The sequence below is a fragment of the Drosophila rhopaloa genome, unplaced genomic scaffold (assembly GCF_018152115.1).
Source record: "Drosophila rhopaloa isolate 14029-0021.01 unplaced genomic scaffold, ASM1815211v1 contig_2, whole genome shotgun sequence".
Lineage (NCBI taxonomy): Eukaryota > Metazoa > Arthropoda > Insecta > Diptera > Drosophilidae > Drosophila > Drosophila rhopaloa.
The window spans coordinates 11,172,407-11,197,360 of NW_025335083.1; the positions used below are offsets into that span (position 1 = coordinate 11,172,407).

The window sequence follows — 24,954 nt, forward strand, 5'->3', positions numbered from 1 at the left end:
GCCAAGTCAACGAACTGCTAACCGCAACACAGACACAGACCCCCGCCCACTCCCCACTCCCCACATCCCCAAATATATATATAAATTGCCGTATGGGGGGGCGTCATTAAAATTGCAACAGGGCCTTGAAGGAGCAACAGAGCCGGAGATTGAAGCGTTACCCGAAAAACCAGAAGACAAAATCAAAAGATCAATAATTATTATGATGTTGTAGCACACCCGAAAACGAGACGCCTTCAGACCGCAAGAACCAAGTCAAGACGGGCAGGTGGGACAGGTGAGGGGGTGTTGCCAAGGAGGGAGCGGGGGGGTTATAGCCGAAAAGTTCGACAAGCGCATTACAACAATATTCCGGGGGGTAGAAAAAGGGGTGAACGAGAGGTAGGTGCGCTTGCTTACAAGTGCAACCATTTTGTAGTACAAACTTCGAAAACCAAAAGCGAAATTGGCAAAACAAAAGGAGGAGGAAGAGGAAGACGAGGATGACGAGGATTCGGGGATGCGAGGATGCGAGTCCACCTCCTGCTCCTCCTGACTGCCTCCATTTGTGGACTGTGGATCTCACAGCTGGAGTCGGTCATGCGCACTCCGCCCAACCGATTGGCCCGCTTCGCCGCCATTTAGAAAAGGCCCTCCGAGTCGGGCGGAAAGAGATGCGACTAGTGTGCGACAAGGACGGAGCGGAAAAAAGCAAGCCAAGCCACAGAGCGAGTGCGACAAAAACACCTGTTCCTGTTTCGAACTCCCCAGATATCGTAGTAGTCGGCTATTCGAAAAACAAAAACCTCGGAACCGGTTGCAGCTGCATACCCTCGAAAACCATCTAGTCGCACTGCTCTGGCCAACAGAAGTATCTGCAAGATACATTTCGGGGTGAGTGGCTGGCCGAGGCGAACGGCACGGAAAACGACGACCGGTTTAGTCGTTCAGCAGTCTCCGTGCAGTGAGCATGTTTGTACGCCAGACATCGTCGTTGGTCGGTTGTCGTCATCGCCACTATATAGTATAGTAGTATAGCCGTCGTTTCGCGAACATCCATCGAATCGTTGCCGTTGCCGTTGCCGTCGCCTTTTCGGAAGACGAGAAGACGAGACTCTTAAATCCCTCGAACAAAACGCGCGTGTGCACAGATCAGTTTTATACATCCATATAATCAGTAAACCCAGTGCTTAGTGACCGAGAATAATTAACCGAAAACTTCATGGAATAAATAACCGTACAAGTGCCTTACAAATATCCCTGCTCAATGCCGGATACCTCTTGAGTCTGGCCCCAAAAAGCGCTCGCTCTCAAGATCCCTAACCCACAGAAATCTCGAGTGTGCTTCGCCGAGTGTCCTGTCAGCCAAATATATGGTAATGGCAGAGATTGGTGGCCATTTGGCTCACCAGCTACCGTTGCACAATCACAACCACAATCAAACTGGATTACAGCCATCGCTGGTGATGAACCATCACCTGGATTTGGATTGTCATGGACACGATGTGATAAGTGAGTACCGGAATCTAGGGGCTTACTTGCGATCCTTGAAGATATGTAATACTCGAGATAACACGGTCATTTACTAGGGTAAATCTTCAAAAAAGAACAAAGGGATACCATTCTATAGTGCGGAGATAAATCCTTTGTGCCTTTCTGATACAATTGTTTATTAAAAATACTATTCTGTCATTGTTATACTGTTCAGTAAATTGTTCCCTCTGTTATATATTACAAGCTATTGTATTATTATTTCTATTGGGTTTTTAAATACTCTTAGTTAATTATGATTACCTTTTACCCTTTAATGATAATTTTTCTGCTATTCAGAGATTAAAATAAAGCATCATACAATTTAATTTCGATTTCAACTGTTTTAAAAACTTTTCCACGGACTAAAATTTATTTTTGAGCTCTCAACGATCCATTTCAAATCCAATTAATATCATTACATTGACCAAGCATGAGTGTCGAATCATTTACCGCTAATAAAGCTATTTAAAGCAGTTAATGACTTATTTATGGCTATTGTCGTAGTCCCCAAAATAAAAATTGGCAAATTAAATTGTCATTAAAAAAGAGTGGAGCCCAGTGTAGTCACTGAACTGTAACTTTCTCGATTCGTTAATGTTGAAAATACACGAAGAAAGCCCGTTTTAGACATTAAAAAGCCATAAAAAGAGTAAAAGCCGTGTTAACAAATGATTGCATCCAAATCATAGTTGTAAACTAGTTTTGGTGATTTATTAAACATTTTTTTAAGCCGCAAGATACAAGATATCAGCGACCAAGGCTTGGAATTAAAGGTTCCAAGTTTAAAGATCTTGAACTGTTAGTCAAGTTTATTTGTAATGAAGGTTGAAGTTATTTTTATATGAAAACCATTAAAAGGGTTAGGCACGCGTTGAACTCTTTCTTGCCTTGAATTTTTTTAACTTGCAAATGGGGACAAGGTTGAAAAATAAACCTTATAACGAGATAAAGAATATATGCGCTGATATATAAACAATTAAAAACAAAGAAATTATAATAATAAAAATGAATAATCCATAAATAATTTTTAGTACGCAATTCCGTTGTCAAATTGGCCAATAACTTTTGTATATTGAAAGACTTTCTGATGTTGTATCTTTAAGACCAAATCTTTTTGACCAAAAGTCGCAAGCCGACTTATCACTGCTACTTTTGAATTGGGCTTAGACCCAATCTCGACCTGTCATTTGTTGTTATTGTATGGCAATAACTTTAAATTATAGCCGTATTTTATTTTAAGCACACTTTACATATAATATAAAAGCCAATTAACGGTTGAATGACATTTTAATGTTGAGCAATTAAGCGCGACCAAGCAATTGCCCGAAAAAAGCGAGCTGAAAATGATCAAAAATGTATCTCATGCGATAATGTGACAAATTTTTAACTAGACAAAAGTTTGTTAACCAATAATGCATTTTATGAATTCATAAACCAAGAGTGTCATTAAAAAATGCTGCCTGTGTGTGACAGAAAGAGGAACATATTTTATTCAAATTTTATTTTGTATGCTAAATTGTGACAAATGTTTCGGCTGACAGTTGTCTAACCAAACGAACAACCGCAGAACACAAAAAAAAAACCAAACAAAAAATGCGTAAAAAAAGAGGAAAACATGAAAAATCATAATCATAAGCACAAACACAATGGTGCGGGGAAAATTGAATTATAAATGAAGCAGGATAATGCAATATCTGCATTTGTACCCAACTGCAAAACATTTAAATTGCATAGCAATTTTGTAATTGTAATTTAAATTCAAATTAGATGTCGGCCGTGAAGCGCTGCTAAATATTTAATGTCTGAACATTTTAATTTGAAAACTTTTCACAAAACTTTTCCCCTTTATCTATGTACACTGTTGCTGAGTGTGTGAGTTGGCTGACCAAACTTAAAGTTAGAGTTTTTGTAATTTCAAGTTGATATTTAAAATGAAAACAATTTTTTAGTTTTTGTTTTCCCTTCTAGTATCTCGCAGCTCCTCTCTCTTTTGTTAGCTCACTCAGTTCCGAGGCGAGTTTTGTTTGTTTGTTGATTTTTTGAGCGCTGTAAACATTTTAATGAGTTTTTCATGTCACAGGCCCAGGCATCCAGTCAACATGTCGTTGCTAACTTCTCAAGTAGTCGTTAAATTAATTAAATATAGTAGAAACAAAAAGAAATCCCCAACTGAAGTATCAGAGCTTTTGTTTACTCTCTATGCTCTATTGAAAATTAAATCGAAAATCATTGCATACATCAGGGCGTTGAACTAGTTTCAGTTATTCATGTTCGCGGTGGTCATAAAGTTGTACAACTTTATGTTGAAGACCATAAAAAATTGACAATTATTTGCGGCTATAAAAACCAAACGATTTTTGTTTTTATAGTTTACCAATTAGCTAAAAATTTGAATAAAAACAGTGGGGGAAGCACGGCTTTTTGCCTTGTACATGTTCCCTAAACTAATTTATATAAATTCCATTTAAATTGCTCGCCAGCCCCAATTCATCGTATGTTAATTTGTATTATCGATGAATAAACACAAAATTGAAAACCCAAACCTTTCGAAAGTTAATTGTGAAAAATTGATTGGGCAAATGTTTAGCCAATGCACAAAAAAAGTTGAAATAATTTTTGGAATAATTTGTAAAGTGTCAATAGTCGGCCATATAAGGTTAAGTTGTCTGCGAACGACCGAAGAGAATGGAACCGAGCTTTCAGATGAAGCTGGTTAGTTAGCCATAGATCACAGATCTCTTGTTTATTTATAGAAAACTTCAGTGAAAGGAAAAGACGTTTCGTATACGTAACGAGATTCGGTTCAGAGTGCCATAAAATTAATTATATGACCATTCTAAGCGTGCTTCGTTTGAATTTTTATGGAATTTCGTATTGATTTTGTGTAGTATTTTAGTAGTTTTGTAGTTAAAATTGATTGAATATTTGTTTGATTTTTGTCTTAAGTCTTAAATTAGTATGTATTGAAATTGTCAAGCAATATTGGTTTTCGATACATCTTTTGTTAAGCAATTATTAATAACAATTCAGTGAATATAATTAAAGAGTTATAAATATAAGAATTTTTTTGTATCCAGCATAATAAAACAAAAATTTGGAGATCAAATAAGAAGTATGAACAAACTGTTTACAGTGTTTATCGTTTTGCTCCCTTCAAGTTAAGCTTGAAATATAGCAAAAACCTTTTCTAAAAACTATTTGGCATTGGTGACGTCAGAAGAGGGCCACACCCATTAGTTTGCCAATGGCAGACACACGTTATCTATATTTTACGGGTTCCTATCCAAATTCCTGTTGTCCCTGGCTGACATTTTTTAGCCCTCCCGTTTCCGGTGAGTTTTATTTTGGAATCCCTGCCGCTGCTTGGGGTGTGATAAAGTTATTTAGGCGCAATCCATAAATTCCCGAGCTGAGCCCGAAAGACCCAAAAGGCAGAGCAGACAGAAACGTAAATCCCAAAGCTTATCTGATTTTGCACTTCAGTCCCCGGCACTAGATCAATATGTTATGTTATGGCCGGAGTTTTGGCCCGTACCTGAGATTTCGGACCCAAGACAGCTGTGCGCCTGCGCCTTGTGTCGCCTCCAGTCCCCCGCCCTTGATATTTCCAGCCTCATTTGAAATCTGTGTCTGTGTGCCACAGTCTGGTCTAGAAGACAGTTGGCAGATATCAAAACAACTCCCTGCCTCCGTCCAGGTAAATTCCCATCTCCGTTTAGCGATTGGCCTTTTTTGCATTAATTAACAGCTCGCTGATTTGAGAAATTAGAGAATTATGCCTGGAATTTCCGTTTGCAGATGAGACGAATAAATACAGCTATATTGGAGGTCTGATTAGCTGATTAGCCAAGAAAGAGTCTCCGATAATAATAAAGAGGAGTGATAATCATGGGAAAGCAAGTTCGTTAAAAACATGCAAAATGCTGATATTGTTTGAAATCAAATTATTTTACATTTTTTAAACGAACAAATCCTGAATTTAATATACTTTAATAACTAAATCTAATGTACTGTTGAACAAATTTAATTTAATTGAATTTTGCATTCCAAAGTGTTTATTATTTTAAATGGTTAAATTCAAAACACTTTAACAAATAAGGAGTGTACTGAGCTAAAAAAAAGTATTTAAAATGGATGTCTTAAATTTTGGCTGACCCCAAAAGCAGGGTCTTAAACTTATATTTTAACGAACACTTTAAAGAAAATGGAAGCAACTTTAAGTATCGATGCGATTGCAAAAGCCTCGACCTGATTAAAGTACTCACTCCGAAAAAGGCTATTCATTTAATACAAAATATTCCATTTCGTGCTTAATTTAACTGAAATGTTTTTAAAGTTGAAGCTCTCTAACCTAATTAATGCATTTCAAGGTATTCTTAAAGCCCCCCAATGTCCGATGGAATTGGGCATATTAAAGCAGCCGCGCCGTGTGCTTATTAAAGTGCAATTAAAATTGTTTTTAAATTCTTCGTGTTGTTTTTTTTTCTCTCTCTCTCACATTTTTTTTTAAAGTTCATTCAAGGTGTCAGCAGCTTGTCAAGGTGAGTAGCGGCTACTGTTTGCTCGGCCGGAGAAAAAAATATTAAATTTCAACTGGGGAAATGGCCGAGAGAACCCAGTAGGGAGAAACCAGAGAAGCGGAGAACTGATAAATGTGCAGGCCAAAAAATTAGTTGGGAGTTAACCAAACAGAAAATAAAAGAACAACTGACGGGCCACGCCCGTTTATCGCGTGAGGCTCAGGAGGAAAACAGGAGGAGCCCGGGAAATTGTGTGCGGGGGAAAACTCGTGCCTCTCTCCAGGCGCTCATTAAGAGTGGCGAGCGTTTTGCATTTCCCGCTGGGATTTTCGGTGGAGCACCCGCTGCGCCAAATGACACCTGGCCAAAATACGTATATGGCACGGCTATATATGTACAAATATATTCCAGAGTGTGTGGCAGCTCAGGTGCAACACCGGGATACTATATATCCCCCGTGTGGCATTTTGGCGTGTTGCATGCAATGCGGTGGCCACTTTAATGGCGTCGTTTTTAAAGCTTTATTCTGCCTTCATTCCATACCCATGCCCACTCTAGCCGCTGCCTTTATGAGTGTCACTTTTATAACCCTTGTTTTAATGACTAATTAAGCATGAAAGACAATAAAAAAGAGCCTTAGGTACGACCCCTTAAAAAACAGAACGCAGTAACCGGTGGTGGAGGCTGCCTAGAAAAACAAACTTTTATGTGCGATCTATAAAGTGAGGACTTCAAATACTTGCCGCTGGCGTCAGTTGGATGTTGGGAATCGAGAATCCCAGACGCCACTTGAGCAGATTGCATAATCCAGCCAAAAAATTGGTATCAAATTGAAGCGCCAGTAGTAGTGGCCATATCCCATTACATTTAGGGGGCGTACCAGATCCATCTTGTTTGTTCATTTAGGGCCACTCCACTGCACTGCACTACACTCCACTTAATGTCAAGTGCCGACTTCAACAGGTTGGACCGCCCGTCGAGCTCCAGACTTGTGCATGAATCCCAAATCCCGGTCTCGAGGAGCGAGACCAATTTCGAATGTCGCGCCACGGGGCGACTCATTCAGCGTTTTCGGTTATTATATCGTATATACGAATATATATATAGATATTAGGGATCGGGACTTAAGGCAGACACGTCGCCAGACGGTAGCCGCAGCCGCAATTACCGTTAGTTACCTGACAATATTTTGACGGGATGCCATATCCATCCCACTGGATGGTATAATACTATATGGCCCGACTAAGCCGTCGCATTTCTACCTGCAACTCGGGCTTGCGGCTCATTATGTCAAATTGAAATGTTGCCACACGGCCAGACAGAAAGAGACGGGGCTATCGGGGAGCGAGGGAGAGGGAAGAGGCTCGGAAACAGGCCAAACAAGTTGCTACCTCTATTTTACGGCCAAAAAACACCGTTGGTTGCCACAAACGGAGGAAATCATAACACTCTTCAAATTAGACCACATAAAATAATATGACTATATCTGTGTAATAAGAATTCTTAAGTTTAGTGCCAACACTACAAATTGCCGTAAATTATAATCAATTAAGAAAAACAAATTGAGCCTAGAAAATTAAACTATTAAAAAAATGAAATCAATTATTTTTATTAAAGTTAAGTGCCGGCCGATCAGACTAAACAAACTTAATAAAAACAATCAAAGAAAGGAATAAAACATTCTTTCAAATTATACAAGTATTTTTATCAAACAGAAATATAAGCTTAATATTTCTAACACCATATATAACTGCATCCAATTTGTACCTGATTTTTTTACTATTAATGCAATTTAAGCACGTAACCTGGCCTTAAACTTAATTCAATTATCCTTAATCCATAAAAGTTAAGTCACTTGCAAATCGTTTAATGTCAGCTTCAAGTCAAAATCGTTTTATTGATAGATTTATATAGACTAGCCATTTTTATTGAATATGGATCTAAAAAACTTCGCAGACCAATTATATCTTAATTCCTCCCACTACATAAATCCAACTGGCACCCATGCGTATTGGTGCTGTAAACAAAATGTAGCTCATTATGTCAAATTGAATTGTTGCCTACCAGCGAAGTTGAAAAACCGACCAAACAAGTCGAAGAGTTTGCAGATCTCTCAATGACTGCCCGCCTTAATGTTGTATTTTTCTTTAATTTATGAGGAAGTCGGCGGCGAGCGTTTTGTCGCCGCCTAAAAGTGGGTAGGCCACGGGTAATACATCTTCTCAGCCCGACCGACCGACCACACAGATCAGCAAGTGAATCATGCGGTTTGGTGGATCGGGACCCAAAACCCGATTCGCAACTAGACCGGGAAAGTCGAGGGAATGTGAGAATAAGAGAGACGGAGAGCCATAAAGCAGCCTACTTAAAATGCCATAAAACCGAGCAATTTATTGGAACGCAGCCAGGTCGGCACAGGAATCGGATCCAGAATCGGATCCAGAATCGGAATCCTCTCAATCCTCCACTTCGGACCTGCAATCGTTGCGTTGATTGCAGCCCAAATTGATCTCCGGTCTTCAGGTCTTCAGTTCTTCAGTTATACAGTTCTCTGATCTCTGCTCTGTGGTATCGAAACATGCCGCTGCGGTGCAAGGCTCCTTTGAAATTCAAATTTTATGAAGCTCATTAAATATAAATTTGTCGTTCGAGACTCTACTCTCCAACTGGAACAGAGACAGAAACTGAGAAACTGAGAGATGCAGGCCGCGTTTGTGTGTGTGTCTGCGTATACGACACCCAAATAAAATAATATAAATTAATTAACAAAACGAAGCCGAAATGAAGTTAAAAATTTGCATGAACACGGGCCCGAAGCCTTTGGCGGTCGGCGGTCTTGGATATTTCTCTCCTCTTTTCTTACTTTTTTTTTTGTTTTTGTTTTTGGAGTTGCGTGTGCGTAATCGGCCGGGGTTTTAAATACTCTATGGCAACAGGACCCCAGCAATTTGGAGGGGAAAAGGGGCCTCGTCGAGGCAACGCGTTAAATGGGCAACTCGATCTTCGAGTGCCATAAAGCAGGCGGCGTCTTTTAATGAGGTCATAAGTTTTTATAACGGCGTCGCTGCCTTCGAGGCGATGTTGCTCCACCCAGAGATATATATGCTAGGGTGGCATTGATTCCGATCCCGACTGGGACACACCTCGAATGTGGGAGTTCGGAGCAGGAATTTGCAAAAGGGTTTGGTCAGAAGGAGTTGTAAAACCACAAAAGGATTAGGCATTTTTCTGCATTCTCAAACATGCAGAAGAAATAAAAAAATATCATAAAGTTATAATCAACATGTCAATTGTAATAAGCCCAGAATAAAAATCAATAATAATCCTTTTTTTTCTATTTAAAAAAAATATATATTATATTTATGTTAGATTATCATGACTTATTGTATTTTGAAGCAGTTTCTAATAAAATCTTGATTGAAAAAAAAAGAAATTAGGGAATTCTGCTACACCTTTAAAATGAATACAAGTTTGATGTAGAATTGCATTTCCATAGAACCTAAGGAAGGAATTTCTCTGTAATTTTACCAACCAGCCAAAATAAATACAAAACAGCGGCTTTATTGATGGCGAGTGCCGCAAAAAAAGAAATAGGTGGATCAGAAACAAGTACAACTGCGAGAACAACACCTTCAACAACTACAAGAACAACTACAACCGGCGACAATGTTCGAGTGCAAAAGGTGCACGCATGCGCAGTAACAACCAAAAAAAAAAAAACACTGAGAACTTGGCCAAAAGGCAAATAAAACCAGAATTTCCGGGCAAGGAGTTAAGAAGGAGGCGAAGGAGTTGTGGCACAAGGGGCAGGAGTCCACCTTTTGGTGTTGTCATGTTTGCGCAATATTTGCGACAAATAAAGCATAAAAACTGTTAAAGTTCACACGCATCAGGTCAAATATTTACACAAAAGCCGTCAAGAAAAAAAAAAAAAAACCAAAGGCAGCAACAAAAGCGAGCCAAAAACAGCATCAACAATGCAAAAATGTGGTCAAATCGCACACATTCTAATTAGCCAAAAGCCGAAAGCAATTTATGATAAACCAAAAGCCATAAAAAATTAGACAAATTAAAATGGCAAAATATGGATATGCAAATGGGAATGTTGAAAAAATCCAAAACAAAATTATGCGCAACAAATGCAAAAACGCAGCTGGCGAAAAATACTAAAATGGTCACTAGGAAAATCAACAATCATATGAATTAACCAATTTGTTTACCATAAACCCGTTTTGTCCAAAAAAGGCTAAACTGCATTGGAAAACGCCGTTTTCTCTCAAGTGGTTGTTTGTCAGTGATTTTTCTTTGTGTGCGGCTCTTTTTAATTGCAGTCAAATCAAAGTCAGATTTTTGAGGAGATTTTTTTGTTCATTACTGACATTAATTTGACACTTTGGAATGACGGCTCGGCTTGGCTTTCTCCTTTGACTGAGGTGCGGTTGTTTTTTTTTTTTTTTATTTTATACTTTACTTTGTTTTCTGAGAGGGGCGCCTTGTGTTAAAACACCATAAATAAATGTCGCCCGCTTATCGCTGGCCGAGAATCCTGCGTCGGCGTCCCCATTGAAAGACAAATGCGTTGTCAACGCAACCTGCCTAATAACCCATCATGATCATCACTTAACCGGGCCCAAAGAGAAGCCACAGACGCTGGGATTCTGGCTGCAGCCGGGGCTCAAACGAAAAAAAGACACTATCGGTTCTTGTCATCTGTCGGGGACATGCAGCAAAGAGGGGCAGGGAGATGGGAAAACAGAGAAGAGAATGCACTCTGAAAAAAATCACTTCAAATGCAGAAAGGTATGATTTACAGAAACTAAGTAGATTTAACCTTTTGGAACTTATTTGCCATTCTGTTCCGAGGTATATAGAATAACCAACAAAATATTAATCCGAATAAGACTTCTTATGAATAATTATCACTTATTTCTTTAAAATATTTTATTTCTCCTTCAATTTTCATTTAAATAAATCTGTTAAATATGTATTGCTTAAAATGACTTAGGTTCTAACCGATAGCAATGAACGAGGACCTGATGGTCTTTGACTTTTTTCTCTGAGTGTATAGAAGAGAACCGAGATCTGAGCCTCGAGTCTCGGGCACATCGGCATTTTGTTTTCAGCCGCCGACACACAAAAAAGGTCATTTCCGTTCTTCAGCCGGCATGCAACATGCAACAGCACACAGCAGCAACACCAACAGCAACATCCACAGGCACGGCAGCAACATCGCGCTGTCTCGCTCGTCGGACTGGGGATGTGGCATAAATTGTTGCAGGCCCATGTCCATTTTGAGTCCAGGCACTCTTTGATGTCGCGCCTTCAGCAGCCAGCAACCGATGGCATCTCCCCTTGTCGAGTATTCAAATTTGGCTTCAATAAAACGACAGCCAACACCACCGCCAATAGCGGCAGCAGCAGCAGCAACAACAGCAACAACGGCAACAACAGCAACACCAGCTACAAAAACAAAAAGCAGCCACAACAGACGTATTCAGTTAACTGCGACGGCCAATTCGAAAATCAAACACTTCAAAGTGATTGCCTGGCGGCGGCTTCTTTTGGTTGTGTGTTTTCTGAACCCCTCCGTCTCCTCATTGTTGATTCTTTTTTATATGCATATTTGAGCAGAAGAGTCAGTTTGCATTGATCAGTTATTGGCTGCGCTTGCTGGGTTACACATACCAATATTGGTGATGGCTGCGTGACACGCAAAATAAGTTAATTTAGTAAAAAAAACATTATAGATATTATAGTACAAATTAAGTCTTTAAATTATACAAGACTCACAATAACCGTTACATTTTTTAAAGAACTTTGAGTGTCTCTAGGGAATAATGTAGTTCAGAAAACACATCAAAAATGTACCTCCCCTAAAAGAAGGAGAGTAGCTAAATAAAAATATTCCATCATTTTGTTTTGGAAATAATTAAGAAAAACATAAATACATTACGATTAGTTTAAGTGAGACGCATTGTTTCTTACCAAAGATATTCTTAAATGCACAACAACTTCTGTCATTATTATAAACACCAATCAACTTCCACTATTAAGCTCTTCCCTTTCAACTAATAACCCTAACTTGTAAGCTATTTATGTTAGTTGTTTTAGAAATTAGAACTTAAATCTTAATCGCTTTATAAAATCGTGCAGTTGCGTATGCAACACATTCCTCCTACTTATCTTCCCTTAACAATCTAGTGTAAACTGAGTTTGCTGCCTTGTTTTAGACCTCCCCCAAAACAAATTCGAAACTCGGCTTCTATTAACCCCTTTTGGTTTTGTGATTTGTGTAATTAATTAGGCAAATTCGTACCCAGACTGAAAGAGAAAGATAGACACACTAAATATCGATCGAGATAACTCAGTGGGGGATTTTGGGCTTTTTCCCATGTCTAACTTTTGCCCAAAGGCTATATTAGGATAATGTTGTCCATTGTCAAAGGAACTGCACAACTGCACTTAATTAAGCCAACTTAAGTCAGAGGCAGAGATGCAAAATTCCCAAAACTGCAGACACAATTGAAGGTATCAAAGTCTCGGGGACAAACAAATCACAGACCGCAATACTTCCTTTGAAGTCGGAGGAGTGAGAGGCAAAACCAGGGATTGTCCAGCCCACGCTCGAAAGACAATAGCCCGGCCAACAAAACATGGCCTAATCAGTGGCCAAAAGCCCCGCCCGCACCTCTCTTTCTCCTCTCCTGCTCTCGCTTTCGTATCTACAAAATTGATGAGTCTGTCAAAATGTGAATTCGAATTGTCCAGCCAGAGGAGAAAAAAAAAGGAAAAAATAAGTGAACATCCAGAGGGGCACGTGTTCCGAAGTTTCGTCCTCGTTGCCTGTCATCATTAATTTTTTAAATCGTTTCACAGGTAACCAAAAAAGAAAACAAGCGAGAAATGAATGAACCTCAACTTCAACTCGTAAAAAAATCCCGCAACGGCTTCCCGGAAAAATGACAAATTTTCCAAGAAATCACGCTCTGTCTGCTCCCCTCTTGTTAACCCCTCTTTAAGTCCTTTAAACAGAAAACAAGTTACTGATTTTGAAATATATATTATGGATAGATATTTTTCAAATGTGTTTTTAATTTTAAAAAAAGTTTAAGTTAAATATTGCCTTTTAACATAGTTTTTTCATGTTAATTTCTTATGCAATTACGATTGTATATATATATATATATATATTTGAAAACTGTAATTAATTAAAATTAATCATCATCAAAAATGTTTCTAAATCTTGCATATATAAATAACAAAAAGATATAGATCTGTCTAGATATCAAATCGAGACGTACTTTTTTTCTGTGTAGTCCGCACAACGTTTATGATCATGTGAAATTCCTAGTTAAATCCGAAAAAAGAAGCGGCACTTGCTATCCCACTAAAAAGCGATACTCGCTGTGTGACTGCGCTTTGTATTTACCTTATAACAAATATGCCATAAATCAAAGGGTGCCCTTAACCCTCCGCTGCCCCGACTGCCCCACTGCCCCGCCCCTTCCCCCTCGCAAAGACGCAAACAGTAGTGGCTTTTGAAATCGCGCCCATATCCGGCGGAGCTTCCATAATTTTTCGCCCCTCATTTGCGTTTGTGGCCGAGAGTGGAGAGCTTGGCCAAAACGTATCTTATCGATGCTTTGCATTTTGCATGTTGCCCCTTGTCGAGCAACAGCAACAGCAGTAAGGAAAAAAAACTAAAAAAAAAAAGTAAAGCGAAGATGCTGGGCAGCCATTGCAATGTATCTGTATCTGTGAGCGTGCGTGCGGTTGTATCTGTATCTGTGAAGTAGCCCGAGTTGATTTGACTGCAATTTTACTTGTTCCCTCATTTTCAGCCCCCCTTTTTTGTGGCCTTTGAAAGATTGCCGACATTGATAAGGGCCAGCGAAAGAGATGGGTAGCTGGGAGGGAGCGAGAGAGAGAGATAGAGAACGAGCGGAGGACTGAGATACATCCACTTACTATCTTCAACTCACTTCTCGGTGGGCGTTTCTTGGCACGAATTCCTTGATATGTTTATTGCTCAGCCATCAATTTCCCGGAGATCAATAGATCAAGTTCAAATCAAAGCCCAGCCACTTCTATCAATCCATCACAGACACGAAACGTTACTCGTGTAATTTAGATAAAAGTACCTTAAAGATACTTTTAATTGCTCACGATGCCTTTAGCTTGACTTTAAACAAAAGTCAAGACTCTGGGTTGGAAATTAAACTAAAAGGTAATAAAAATTACCACTTCTTACATTTTTGGCATTAAGAAGTTGAAAACTTTAAAGATTTTTTTAACCAAACTTTTGGGAAAAAATGTATATAAAGTTAATACACAGAAATGACCGTAAATAAAATGCCTGTCTTAAAAATATATGTATCTACATTTAATGTATTACTGCAGATGTAACAAAAAGGCATATGGGATGTCTTTAAAACATTCCATTTTTTTAAATTCTCCTCACCTTTAAGGGAATCGTTGCACCCCATTTAAAAATCCCTTTTTATTTAAGAAAAGTCGGGCCAAACCCAAGAAACCCAGTTAGAAACCAGCTGCTTGGATTCCCACAGAACCTCCACGACAATGCCGAACATGGTTTTTTCGATCGCCAAACAATTACATCATGTGCAACTCACATAAAGGTGCCGGAGGTCAAGAGCAATGGCCAAAAAGGTGCGGCCATTAGAAACTCGAACACCTTTCAGCATAAAAACGTGAACATGCCCACCAAGATCAAGTGCTGGCATAGAGTCATGGAAAATGTTTCGTTATTTAAATGGAAAAGATATAGAGTGCGAAAAAAATGAGCTAAAAACTGAATGAATGAGGAAGAAACAGAAGCGAAGTGACAGGCAAAAATGGGAAACACGCAGCTTGCGAAGCGTTTTCCTCGTTAAAAGTGAAAAAGCCGCAATTGCCGCATGTGCCGCAGCCCCTTTACCACGCATTAACACCCCTGTGCCCCACCTTAACCCCCCCCATTTCACTCACCAAGAGAAACCGCCGACACAGTCGAAAAATTCATAGACGACAACACGAGACAAAATTGCATTTTGGTCCAATGTGTGCCGCACCGAAAAGTCCCAAAAAAAAAAACATTAAAAAAAAACAACCGCGACGCGTCAACCCTGAGGAAAAAAGGGGAAGGCATTGAGTGGGTGTATGGGTGGTGGTGGGTAGTGGGTGTTGGGGAGCCAACAAAATGGCAACATAACATGCAAAAGATACGCCACAAAAGCGGAAAAACCCCCCCAAACGGAAAAGCAACACACAGGCGCAGGAGTTGCGCTTAAATTCCCATTACAGCCATAATGGCTGCGGCTGTGTGAGTGCGTGTGTCTGTGTGGGTGCCAAAAGAAAAATGAAAACGAACTGCGCAGGATCATTAAGGCAACAGAAGCTCCAATCCCTGTCTCTCCGCACACATAGATCCCAAAATCTCACACACACATACAAATAAATGCGAAATGTCAGAAATTCACACAAAAACCAAAAAAGGAAAAAAAAAATACTCGGTCGAAGGAACGCACAACAAAAGAAACTGCCAAAAAAAAAAAATAATGGCAAAAATGGTGGCTCCCCAAAAACACGCGCACACACATGTCCATGTAGGGTAGCATTATATAGCAGTATTTTGAAGGCGAAAACTTACAAAGAAAAACAAGAACGAGGCGCACATGCCCCCAAGTTGAGAAAAAAAAAGAAAAAGACTCGTAGCAATTGGAGGCTGAAACATGGAAGTAAATGCCGGCTGTCCGTCCGTCCCTTTGTCAGTCTCTCATTCCGTCCAGCTGTCAGTTTGTTCGCCTGTCTGAATCCGAATCCGAGTCCCAAGTACTTGGAGCTTGAAAAGCAACAAATACAAGCCAAGTACGATGGCTTTTCTTCCAAAGATATTGAAAGCAGCTTAAAAATACTCTTCCAATAAATCCTCAAGCCACAATTAAATATAATTTTTGGTCTATAGAAGTTACTTAGATTTGTTGAAGATTTTATAGTTTACAAGAAGCTTTAATACACATATTAATGAGTAAAAAAGATTTCTTTAAGTCAAAAATAATTTATTTTCAAAATATAATTTATTTAGTATTTACATTTTTCAACATTTTAAATTTTTTAATCGTACTAAAGTCCCTATTAAATCAATAAATCGTAAATGTATACAAAATTATGAATACAAAGGTATTGATAATAATTGGGGTACATTAGCTGAAAAGTCAAAAATGCAGAGTAATGCAAATATAATTTTTAATTGAATTGTTAAAGAAGCATATAAATGAACTAACAATTATCACTGATTTAAATGGTTCCCAGCTTGCCAACTTCTCATTGCCCAGTTAAAGAGTATGGGAAAAAATATAAACCTACAAAAATTGGCGAAAAAGTAAGGAAAAGAATATACGGCAACAATAAGAACAACAACGGCAGCAGCAACTTGTCTGCTCCGCCTTTATAAATAATTCATGTGTAGCTACAGCGAGTGCGAAAGATACGCAAGATACATACACACACCCTGGGCCCCCAGCCCCGCCCCCTCAGCGCCCCTCAACGCCCCTCACCGCCCCTAACCACTCCCCAAAAAAAAAAAGAAACACACAGATACGCGGCCACGTTTAAAGATACAAAGATACAAGCAAGGCAACAGATACAGATTTTATCTGAGCACAAATGTGTGTGTTTGCGATTTTTTTCTGTTTTCCGAATATATATGTGTGTGTGTGTGTGTGGGGCAACGAAACATTTAAAACGTGCTAAACGCGCGTCAAAGTTTTTCTTAATTTTTCAACAGCAGCCGGGAAAAAGTTTTCCTATTTTTTTGTTGCCTCCCTGCCAAGGATTACAGCAGCACATAGTCGGAAAATGGGGGGCGGGGTGGGTGTGGCCTGTACATAATGTGGCAATGATTGCATTGATTTTTTCCTCATTCCTTTGCCAGCCAAAGTTTTGCCGAATAAAAAGAAATAAAGCACGAGACCAAGTGGAGGGAAAATGTTCAACTTAAATACTTGAAAATGGTTGCTGCGTTTCACTTGGCTTGGCCAGGATTTATGAATTTTTCAAATGTTTTCCCCCAGAAAAACGCCGAAGACCCATCCGCAAAAGGGAGAAACTTTTTGGCAGTAAAAGTTTTGCCATTGGAGTCCGGACTTTGGAGAGTGCGGCACTTGGGTAAACAGGGAAAGCAGGGAAAACTCGGATTATTTGATAACAGTTTGTTAATTAGCGCCGTCTTTGCTGTCTCACTTGCTATTTGTTTACGTTTCCAAAGGCATAATTGGCAAAATGAATTTAAGTTTGTGCCAAAAAATAAAAAAACTGCAGAGCCAAGCAAATTAAAATAAGGTGGAAAAGTTTTTAGAGAAACAAGTTAGTTAGTCGTTGTAACTTTTGTTTACTATTGCCGTCGGCAAATACAGATTTATTTTATATTGATATCAAGCTTTTATTTCTGAGGTAGAGTAAAAAAAACAAAACGTTACAAAATAAGCACTTCTAAGTTGAATTGGGAAAAATATATGATTTTGTATATCTTAAAAAATAATAACTTTTTCCTACTTACTTCTAATGAATTGATATTTGTGAAATTGGGTTTTAAAAACACATGTATAAACATTTTTGAAAGCTTGAGAACATGTAACTTTTTTTCTGGCCAATTTTACATATTGTTGTATTGTCATATTAAAATTATTATAATATTCTTGAAATGTTGGTACTAATTTTCTTTATTTATTCTTGCAGAAAAACAACGCCTATCTCACTGCGTTGGCTGTGGCGGCCAGATCCACGATCAGTATATCTTGCGCGTTGCCCCCGATCTCGAGTGGCATGCGGCGTGTCTGAAATGCCAGGAGTGCAGGCAATTTCTGGACGAAAGCTGTACGTGTTTTGTGCGCGATGGCAAAACCTACTGCAAGCGTGATTATGTTAGGTGAGTTTAAAGGATCATTCAAAAAAATAATATATTTAAAACGTTATTGAGAACCAGAAGTATTTGAGCCAAATACAATATTATTTGCTCTCGCTCCACGCCTCAATCGTAGCCATTGCAACTAGAATATAAAAATTAGATTCGAGGAAACCCCTGGAATTTCGGAAGAGACATTATCTAATTTCCACTCAACCAAAGCGATTTGAAAGCTATTTGCTCAACCCTAGGCACACACTCCATGTCATGCGCTTGGCCTTTTCATTTCCAATTGTAGCGTCCGGCAAACGTTTAGACCAGGCTTGTTAGCCCAGCCAATTAGCCCGCTGATGCCAACACAAAAAGGCAAATACCATGTTCTAATCAACAGCTGGTCCAGTAGCCGGAGACTTTGGGTTTCATCATCGCTAAATGTATGACGTGCAATAAAAACCGTGTTTGGGTCTTTTTTGTTTTGCCATCGTAAAGCCGGCGACCGGCGACCAAAGTCGCAACTATTTGCCATGCAAATCTTTGAATAATTGATTAACACGTGCAAAGCTATAAATTAACACTTTTCCACAAGCACACACACAATGCACGCTCAGATGATTGATGAACACTCGCCTCAGTCATCGATGTCGGCGCTGACAAAAGAATTTTATTTTATAGCCATAAACGAGCTCGGCGAACACCCCCTTCTGAAAATCTCCCGCTGGTGAACTCATTCAAGGCTGTTTACACGCACTAATCATGGGATCTTCATTCAATTTTTGGCATCTCTTTTTGTTAAATTCAAAAAAAGAATCATTTGGAGGGGCTGTTGTGGTTTACATTTAACGAAAACGTATTGGATTATATTTATACTTGGATAGATTTAAATATAATCAGTAGCAATACCTATTATGAAATTTATTTCGATATTTGGATAGTTTAGTTTCAGATAAAAATACAATTATTTTTATTATAATTGCGATTAAGCGTTTAAGTTTAAATAGCAAGCAATGTATAAGAAAAAGCATGATTCACTTTTTAATTTGAATAATTATTTTTATTTTACCATACTCTACAATGTTATTTCATTTAAAATATTTCCAGGTTATTTGGTACAAAATGTGATAAATGCGGCAACTCCTTCAGCAAAAATGATTTTGTAATGCGGGCCAAAACGAAAATCTTTCACATCGAGTGTTTTCGATGCTCCGCGTGTGCGCGACAATTGCTGCCAGGTGAGTTTATTATTTATTTAATATCATAACACCACCCCCGTTCCCCCTTACGTTCCCCCCACCCCCATATGCCTTATTTACCCATCAAATAACTGAATGTTTACCTGGAATTTTAGGTGATGAATTCGCGTTACGCGATGCCGGAGCTTTATATTGCAAGGAGGATCACGATGTGCTGGAGAAATCGTCGCAGAGCAGCCTCACTTCTTCGTCGGTGGAGAGCAACAACAATATTAGCAGTAGTAACAACAACAACACCAACCTTAGCAATAACAACCATTCCAGCGAATTGGGTTCAATGTCAGGTGAGTGTCGCTTTTGGCCCTTGATTTAACCCATTGAGAGGTGCCTCGAGTGGGGTATATTATTTGGGACTTGCTCTCGGAGGGTTTCGCATTTGTTTATTCACTATAACAACCATTCATCGAGGGCTCTTCAAGTTGGGGATGTTCCTCGTGCCCCAAAGTACTACTTTTGTTTGCCCTTTGAGTTGACAGTGTAACTAAATAGTTTATGGTTAGTTTGCCTGGGTTCTTCTATATAGTTAGCTATCTTTGTTGCCAAGTATATGATTCATCAGCAGAAAGTAACTTGATATATTTTGTTCTTGGATGAGATTAAAGTCCAAAAGTCTTCCAATCATTATCTTACTACTTACTTAATTAAAGATATTCATAAAATATTTCATATTACTTTAAAACCTAAATTTACAAGTTTAGTTTTCATGGAAATTCTACTCTTTAAATATTCTGAAGCTGATATAATTTACACCATATATTCTTTGCGGTAGAAAGCAGAATTAAATCTGGCTTAAAGAAAAATAATTTATTTAATATCTTGATAATGAAAATAATGTTATAAATTCGTAAACGGTTTAAGAAAAAATAAATTCCAGCCATAAATAAAGACATAGTTAGTGACTTGGAACTTGTTTGCCGAGTTTAGCTTTACGGGTTCTTACTTGCAACATTTGCAACTGTGTCCCATATTTTATGGAGCTACAAAGTCGCCAGCCATTTCCACTATCGACCATTTGAATTCCCCAGGCGAAAAGTCAACCCATTCGGTCCCCCATTTCCTCCGCCTTTTCCACTCGCCTTCCACCGAAAAGATTGCCAATCCTAATTAGCCCAAATTGGTCTGGTTCTGTGAATGGAAACGGGAATGGAGCTGCGACTATGGGCTACAAATAAGCACACAGTTCGGCATGGCACAAAAGCGCTGTGCTCGTGTTTTGTTCTTAGAAAAACAGCGTTACATCCTTGTAAGTGATAGTAGAGTCAATAGAAATCGGCAAACGTCAAACAATGTACGACAATTGTCAAACCATATCGTCAACATAATCTCATTGTTTAACCAGAACGGAGAAAAGCGAGGGAATGGAGTTGGAGTTGGAGTCACCTTATCAACATGTGGCGGCGATGTCAAACGATGGATGCCAAACGTGTGTGGCGGTCCTCCCCCCCCCCTCCTCCCTCCTCCCTCCACACTCATTTTGCAAAGGGTTCGAAATAAAAAATACAAAAAAAAAAAAAACTAGCTGCCAGGGCAAACAAAAACTCCACATTGCATCGATGCGTTCAAGCGGGCAAACATTGACAAGCAACTTCTTGGGAATTGGACTTTTGTTTGACTGACTTCGATCGACGGATCGACGGGTCGTATGATCAATCAGGCAGTCGCATAGCGCACCATTCATAGTTCCACTTGCCGGATTGTTTGTTTGTGTTCAACTCGAAAACGGCATGCAGTCTGATCGAGTGTTTGCCAAACCGCAGCGGTCGCGACTCTTTGAAGTTCGGCACTGGGAAAAATATGTTAATTTCTGTGGGAGATTTGGCAAAAATTGACTGCCTCATTATGAGCGAAATACCTTCGAAAAACACAATTCTCTGATTTGTTTATCACTTGCATTTCAACCGTAAGCAAATTAATATTTTTGTATACCTGAAACAAAACACTGGGAAAAATAAGGCCAATATTGTTAAGAGTTTTTGCCAACTTGCAACTCTCGATAGGAAATGAATGAGTGAGAAAACTCCTTCAATTGAACCACACCGCCCCGATAGAAATCACCGATCGATCTGTACGATCAACATCTAGATAACGCCTTGTTTCGGGGGTTGTGAGACACGACTTAATTACCAGAGATCGATGGCAATAGGGAAACACGTGCGCCTTTGATCTACCAATACCGAATTCTCCGCATTTGGCGATATTTTTGGGTGCAATTGTACTCGTCGCCCAGAAATAGAATAAAATAGAAGCAGGAAAGTCGAGAGCATGCGAGCAATCTACCCAACGGCACTTCAAAGGGTTTATTTTCTGCCAAAAATAGCAAACGAATTGATGGAATATCTCTGTACCTTTCTATTTACCATTTACCATTTACCATTTCCATGCAGATTCTGGCAGCGAATCGGGCTCACACAAAAGTATTAGGGAAAAGCGACCCTCGGGGCCTTCGGATGGCAAGCCAACGCGAGTTCGGACCGTGCTTAATGAGAAACAGCTGCATACGCTCAGGTGAGTAATCTCTGCCCAAGAAATGGGAATACTATTAAAGGTGGTTAGGCGCTACTGTAAAGAAAACATGTTTTTAAAATTATAATGTATAAAAAACCTTTTTTAAAACCTTTTACTAAAGTTAGCTAACTAAACCATAATAAACAATGTAGTAATATTCAATGTTTTCTCAATATACATAGAGCTACCACTTAATATTGCTTATGTAAAAACAGATTTAAAAAAAACAATTAAGGCAAAATTTAAAGAAAGTAACAATAAAAAGTAATGTTTCCGAAGAAAAGTAATTAGTAACTTATATACACCAGGGAAAAAAGATTACCTATTTCGGAAATAGTTAACTAAATGAAGGTTTTTTAATAGTAAACTAAACGTTCATTTATTTCAGAACCTGCTACAATGCTAATCCGCGACCTGATGCGCTCATGAAGGAGCAGCTGGTGGAGATGACGAGCCTGTCCCCGCGAGTCATCCGCGTATGGTTCCAAAACAAGCGCTGCAAGGACAAAAAGAAGACCATTCAGATGAAGCTGCAAATGCAACAGGAGAAGGTAAACAATAGCCCCTCTACATATGGCTTTGCAAATCTAATTTGATCCCGCCTTCGCAGGAGGGTCGCAAGTTGGGCTATGGCGCCATGCAGGGCATCCCCATGATCGCCAGTTCCCCAGTCAGACACGACTCCCCTCTGAATCTCCAGGGTCTGGATGTGCAGACATATCAACCGCCGTGGAAAGCCTTAAGCGACTTCGCCCTGCACGCCGATCTCGACAGCAATGGAGCGATCAATACACACACGCCCGCATTTCAGCAGCTGGTCAATCAGGTAAGGATAAATAGCCTCTTTTTAAAGGTATAATAAGGATTAAGGGAATAAGTGGATTACCTTATAAACCCCTAGTTTTACAATAGAATAGTGGCATTGCTAACTAAATAAACATTTTTTTATCTTAATCAGCAACTGGTTTATTTTGCTTTTAAAGCGAATCAGAAATACAAACTAGATTTCGACTACGTCTTGTATATTAATACTTTACACAATTGAAAACTGGTTAAGGTTCATTATATATACGTGAGGAATAAAATTATTAGAAATATGCTTAGAAATATGTATCAATGAACTTTTTGTGACGATGATGAATGGGTATGAATGAGTTGTTGAGTTGTTTCTAACAAAACATCTTTGAAATTTGGTTATTAAAATTAAAAGCTACGAAATCAAGTTTTGATTAATGGCAAAAGGTAAACCAATTTTACAACAAAAGACTCGACTTTTTAAAATGAATATGGCAAAAAGGAAATTGTTTTTGCGAAAAAGGCTCAATATAAATCATTGAAATTAAATTTAAATAAGTTTGAGGTAATTGTTTAATGGTAACCAAAAGACACCCACTTATATTTACCCCTTTTCTCCTCTTTCTCCCGCAGATGCATGGCTACGACCTGAACGGGATGCCCATCCTGCCGCCGCATCCGCACTCGCATCCGGGACAAGGACCTCCCCACCAGCACCCACCGCCTCCTGGCGGACCGCACAACCACCAGAACCAGCAGCCGAACCAACAGCCCGGAGGCAGCAGCCTGGACTCCGGGATCACCTCTCACCACCATCCGGACAGCACCGACTCCTACGTCACCTACCTGGAGAGCGATGACAGTATGCAGGGCAGTCCGTAGACAATCGAACCGAATCTAATCCAGCTTCTTTTGTTGCTCCCAGAATCCAAGCTGGCGCTGACCCCGTCGTCCTCTTCCTCGGCCTCGGCGGGCACATCGATCTCCTCGCCGCCATCGGGTGTTGGAGCAGGGGGTGGTGGGGGATGTGGTGGTGGTGCAGGTGTTCTGGGCCTGGGCGTGGGAGTGGTGGCCAATCAGTCGGCCACCGAGCAGCTCATGCAAATGCTCCAAAAGGTAACCGGCTCCGCTTCTCCGGCCTCGCATGCGGTGCTCTAAAAAAAGGGGGCGTGCGGGGGCGTGGCAGGAAGTCGGCGCGGTAGGAGCTACAGTCGAACCTCACTAACTTGAATCTATGTCATACGGAAAATTCAAATCATTCAAACGTTATCTCCATAAAAATTATGATTTTGCAAAACTTTACAACTTTGTTTTAGGGAAAAATGGTTTAAATCTTGTCAAGCATTTAAAAACAATAATTTTGGTGTTTTATTTGATTTGTAAAATTGTTCTCGTTTAAAAGTCATATTAAGATTACGAATAGTTTAAATTGTATTTTAAACATTTATTTTCCCAATCATTTAATCCTGTTAGGAAAGTTCGACCGTATTTGGGGAAGTGCAATGGTTTTTGCCCCTGTTTTTTTATTCTACTCATTTGTATTCTGTAAATTTAATTTTATTCTGTTTGATTCGGTGCCAAAAAATAGTCTGTAGGCCGTTGGCATTTTTGGGGATAATCTGGCTCTGGCTCTGGCTCAGTTGCACATTTCGTTATGTAACATACACTTTTGTTGTTGAGTTGCAAAATGAAAACATGAAAAAATTAAATTAAAATAAGCTAAACGAAAATGCTCACACACTTGAAAAGTTTTACGAATAATTTTTGACTCGAAAAACAAAAATTATGATAACAAAAGGAAAACAGTTACTTCGCATCAAGTAGGGAATTTCATTAAACATAAATTTGTAAATAACTTTTATATATGAATAATAAAAAAAATATATTTTCATTCAAAATGCAAAAAAAAGAAGAAGCGATCGTAAGCATTCAAAAACAAAAAGAGAAACTGACTCGTGTGTATTATATGGGATGCAGAATCCGAGGGGTAGCGATAAACTATAAAGGCGCACTTGGCAAACTTGTAAATCGAATTAACAACAACAAAAGCATCTACGTCTAAGTTCGTAAATTGTATGGCAAAAGAAACACAAAATTATTATAAATAAATAAATGCAAGAAATGTAAGTGAGAAAGAAAAACTGTAACTAAATCTAGACTTATTTGTTAGTTTTTAAACATTTCCGAAATGCATTATAAGATGAGGAAGACAACAAATCCGGCAGCGGGAAGGAAAGAGAGAGAAACCGAAATGTACCAAGGATGTTTATAAACTGTTTCGTAAAACAACTAATGTATTTTCAATAATATTTAACTAATATTAATAATAAACAGTGCATAAGTAATTTTAGTAACTATAGAAAATGTTTAAATGAAATTACAAACGAAAATAAAACAGCAAAAAAACAACACGCAAAATAACATAAATAATGATGTGTTTAATTTATATATTAGTTTATTGAATTTGAAC

The 24,954-nt window shown here is 39.0% G+C and overlaps 1 protein-coding gene across 1 annotated transcript; it reads left to right on the plus strand.

Annotated features, from left to right (window-relative positions):
• Positions 1 to 903: 903 nt before the first annotated feature.
• On the plus strand, positions 904 to 24,905 carry LOC108049515 (insulin gene enhancer protein isl-1). Its single transcript, XM_044459740.1, has 9 exons — positions 904 to 1,491; positions 17,769 to 17,958; positions 19,033 to 19,163; positions 19,280 to 19,468; positions 21,569 to 21,689; positions 22,078 to 22,240; positions 22,300 to 22,515; positions 23,118 to 23,346; positions 23,410 to 24,905. Exons 1-9 carry the CDS (start codon positions 1,353 to 1,355, stop codon positions 23,640 to 23,642), a joined length of 1,611 nt encoding a protein of 536 aa, XP_044315675.1. The 5' UTR covers positions 904 to 1,352; the 3' UTR covers positions 23,643 to 24,905.
• Positions 24,906 to 24,954: the final 49 nt, after the last annotated feature.

Bases quoted from the DNA above. Each gene is read 5' to 3' on its own strand.
- LOC108049515 (XM_044459740.1), top strand. From the start codon at position 1,353: ATGGTAATGGCAGAGATTGGTGGCCATTTGGCTCACCAGCTACCGTTG. The intron at 17,959-19,032 runs GTGAGTTTAAAG...AAATATTTCCAG, and splicing joins TGCAAGCGTGATTATGTTAG to GTTATTTGGTACAAAATGTG. The intron at 22,241-22,299 runs GTAAACAATAGC...CCGCCTTCGCAG, and splicing joins TGCAAATGCAACAGGAGAAG to GAGGGTCGCAAGTTGGGCTA.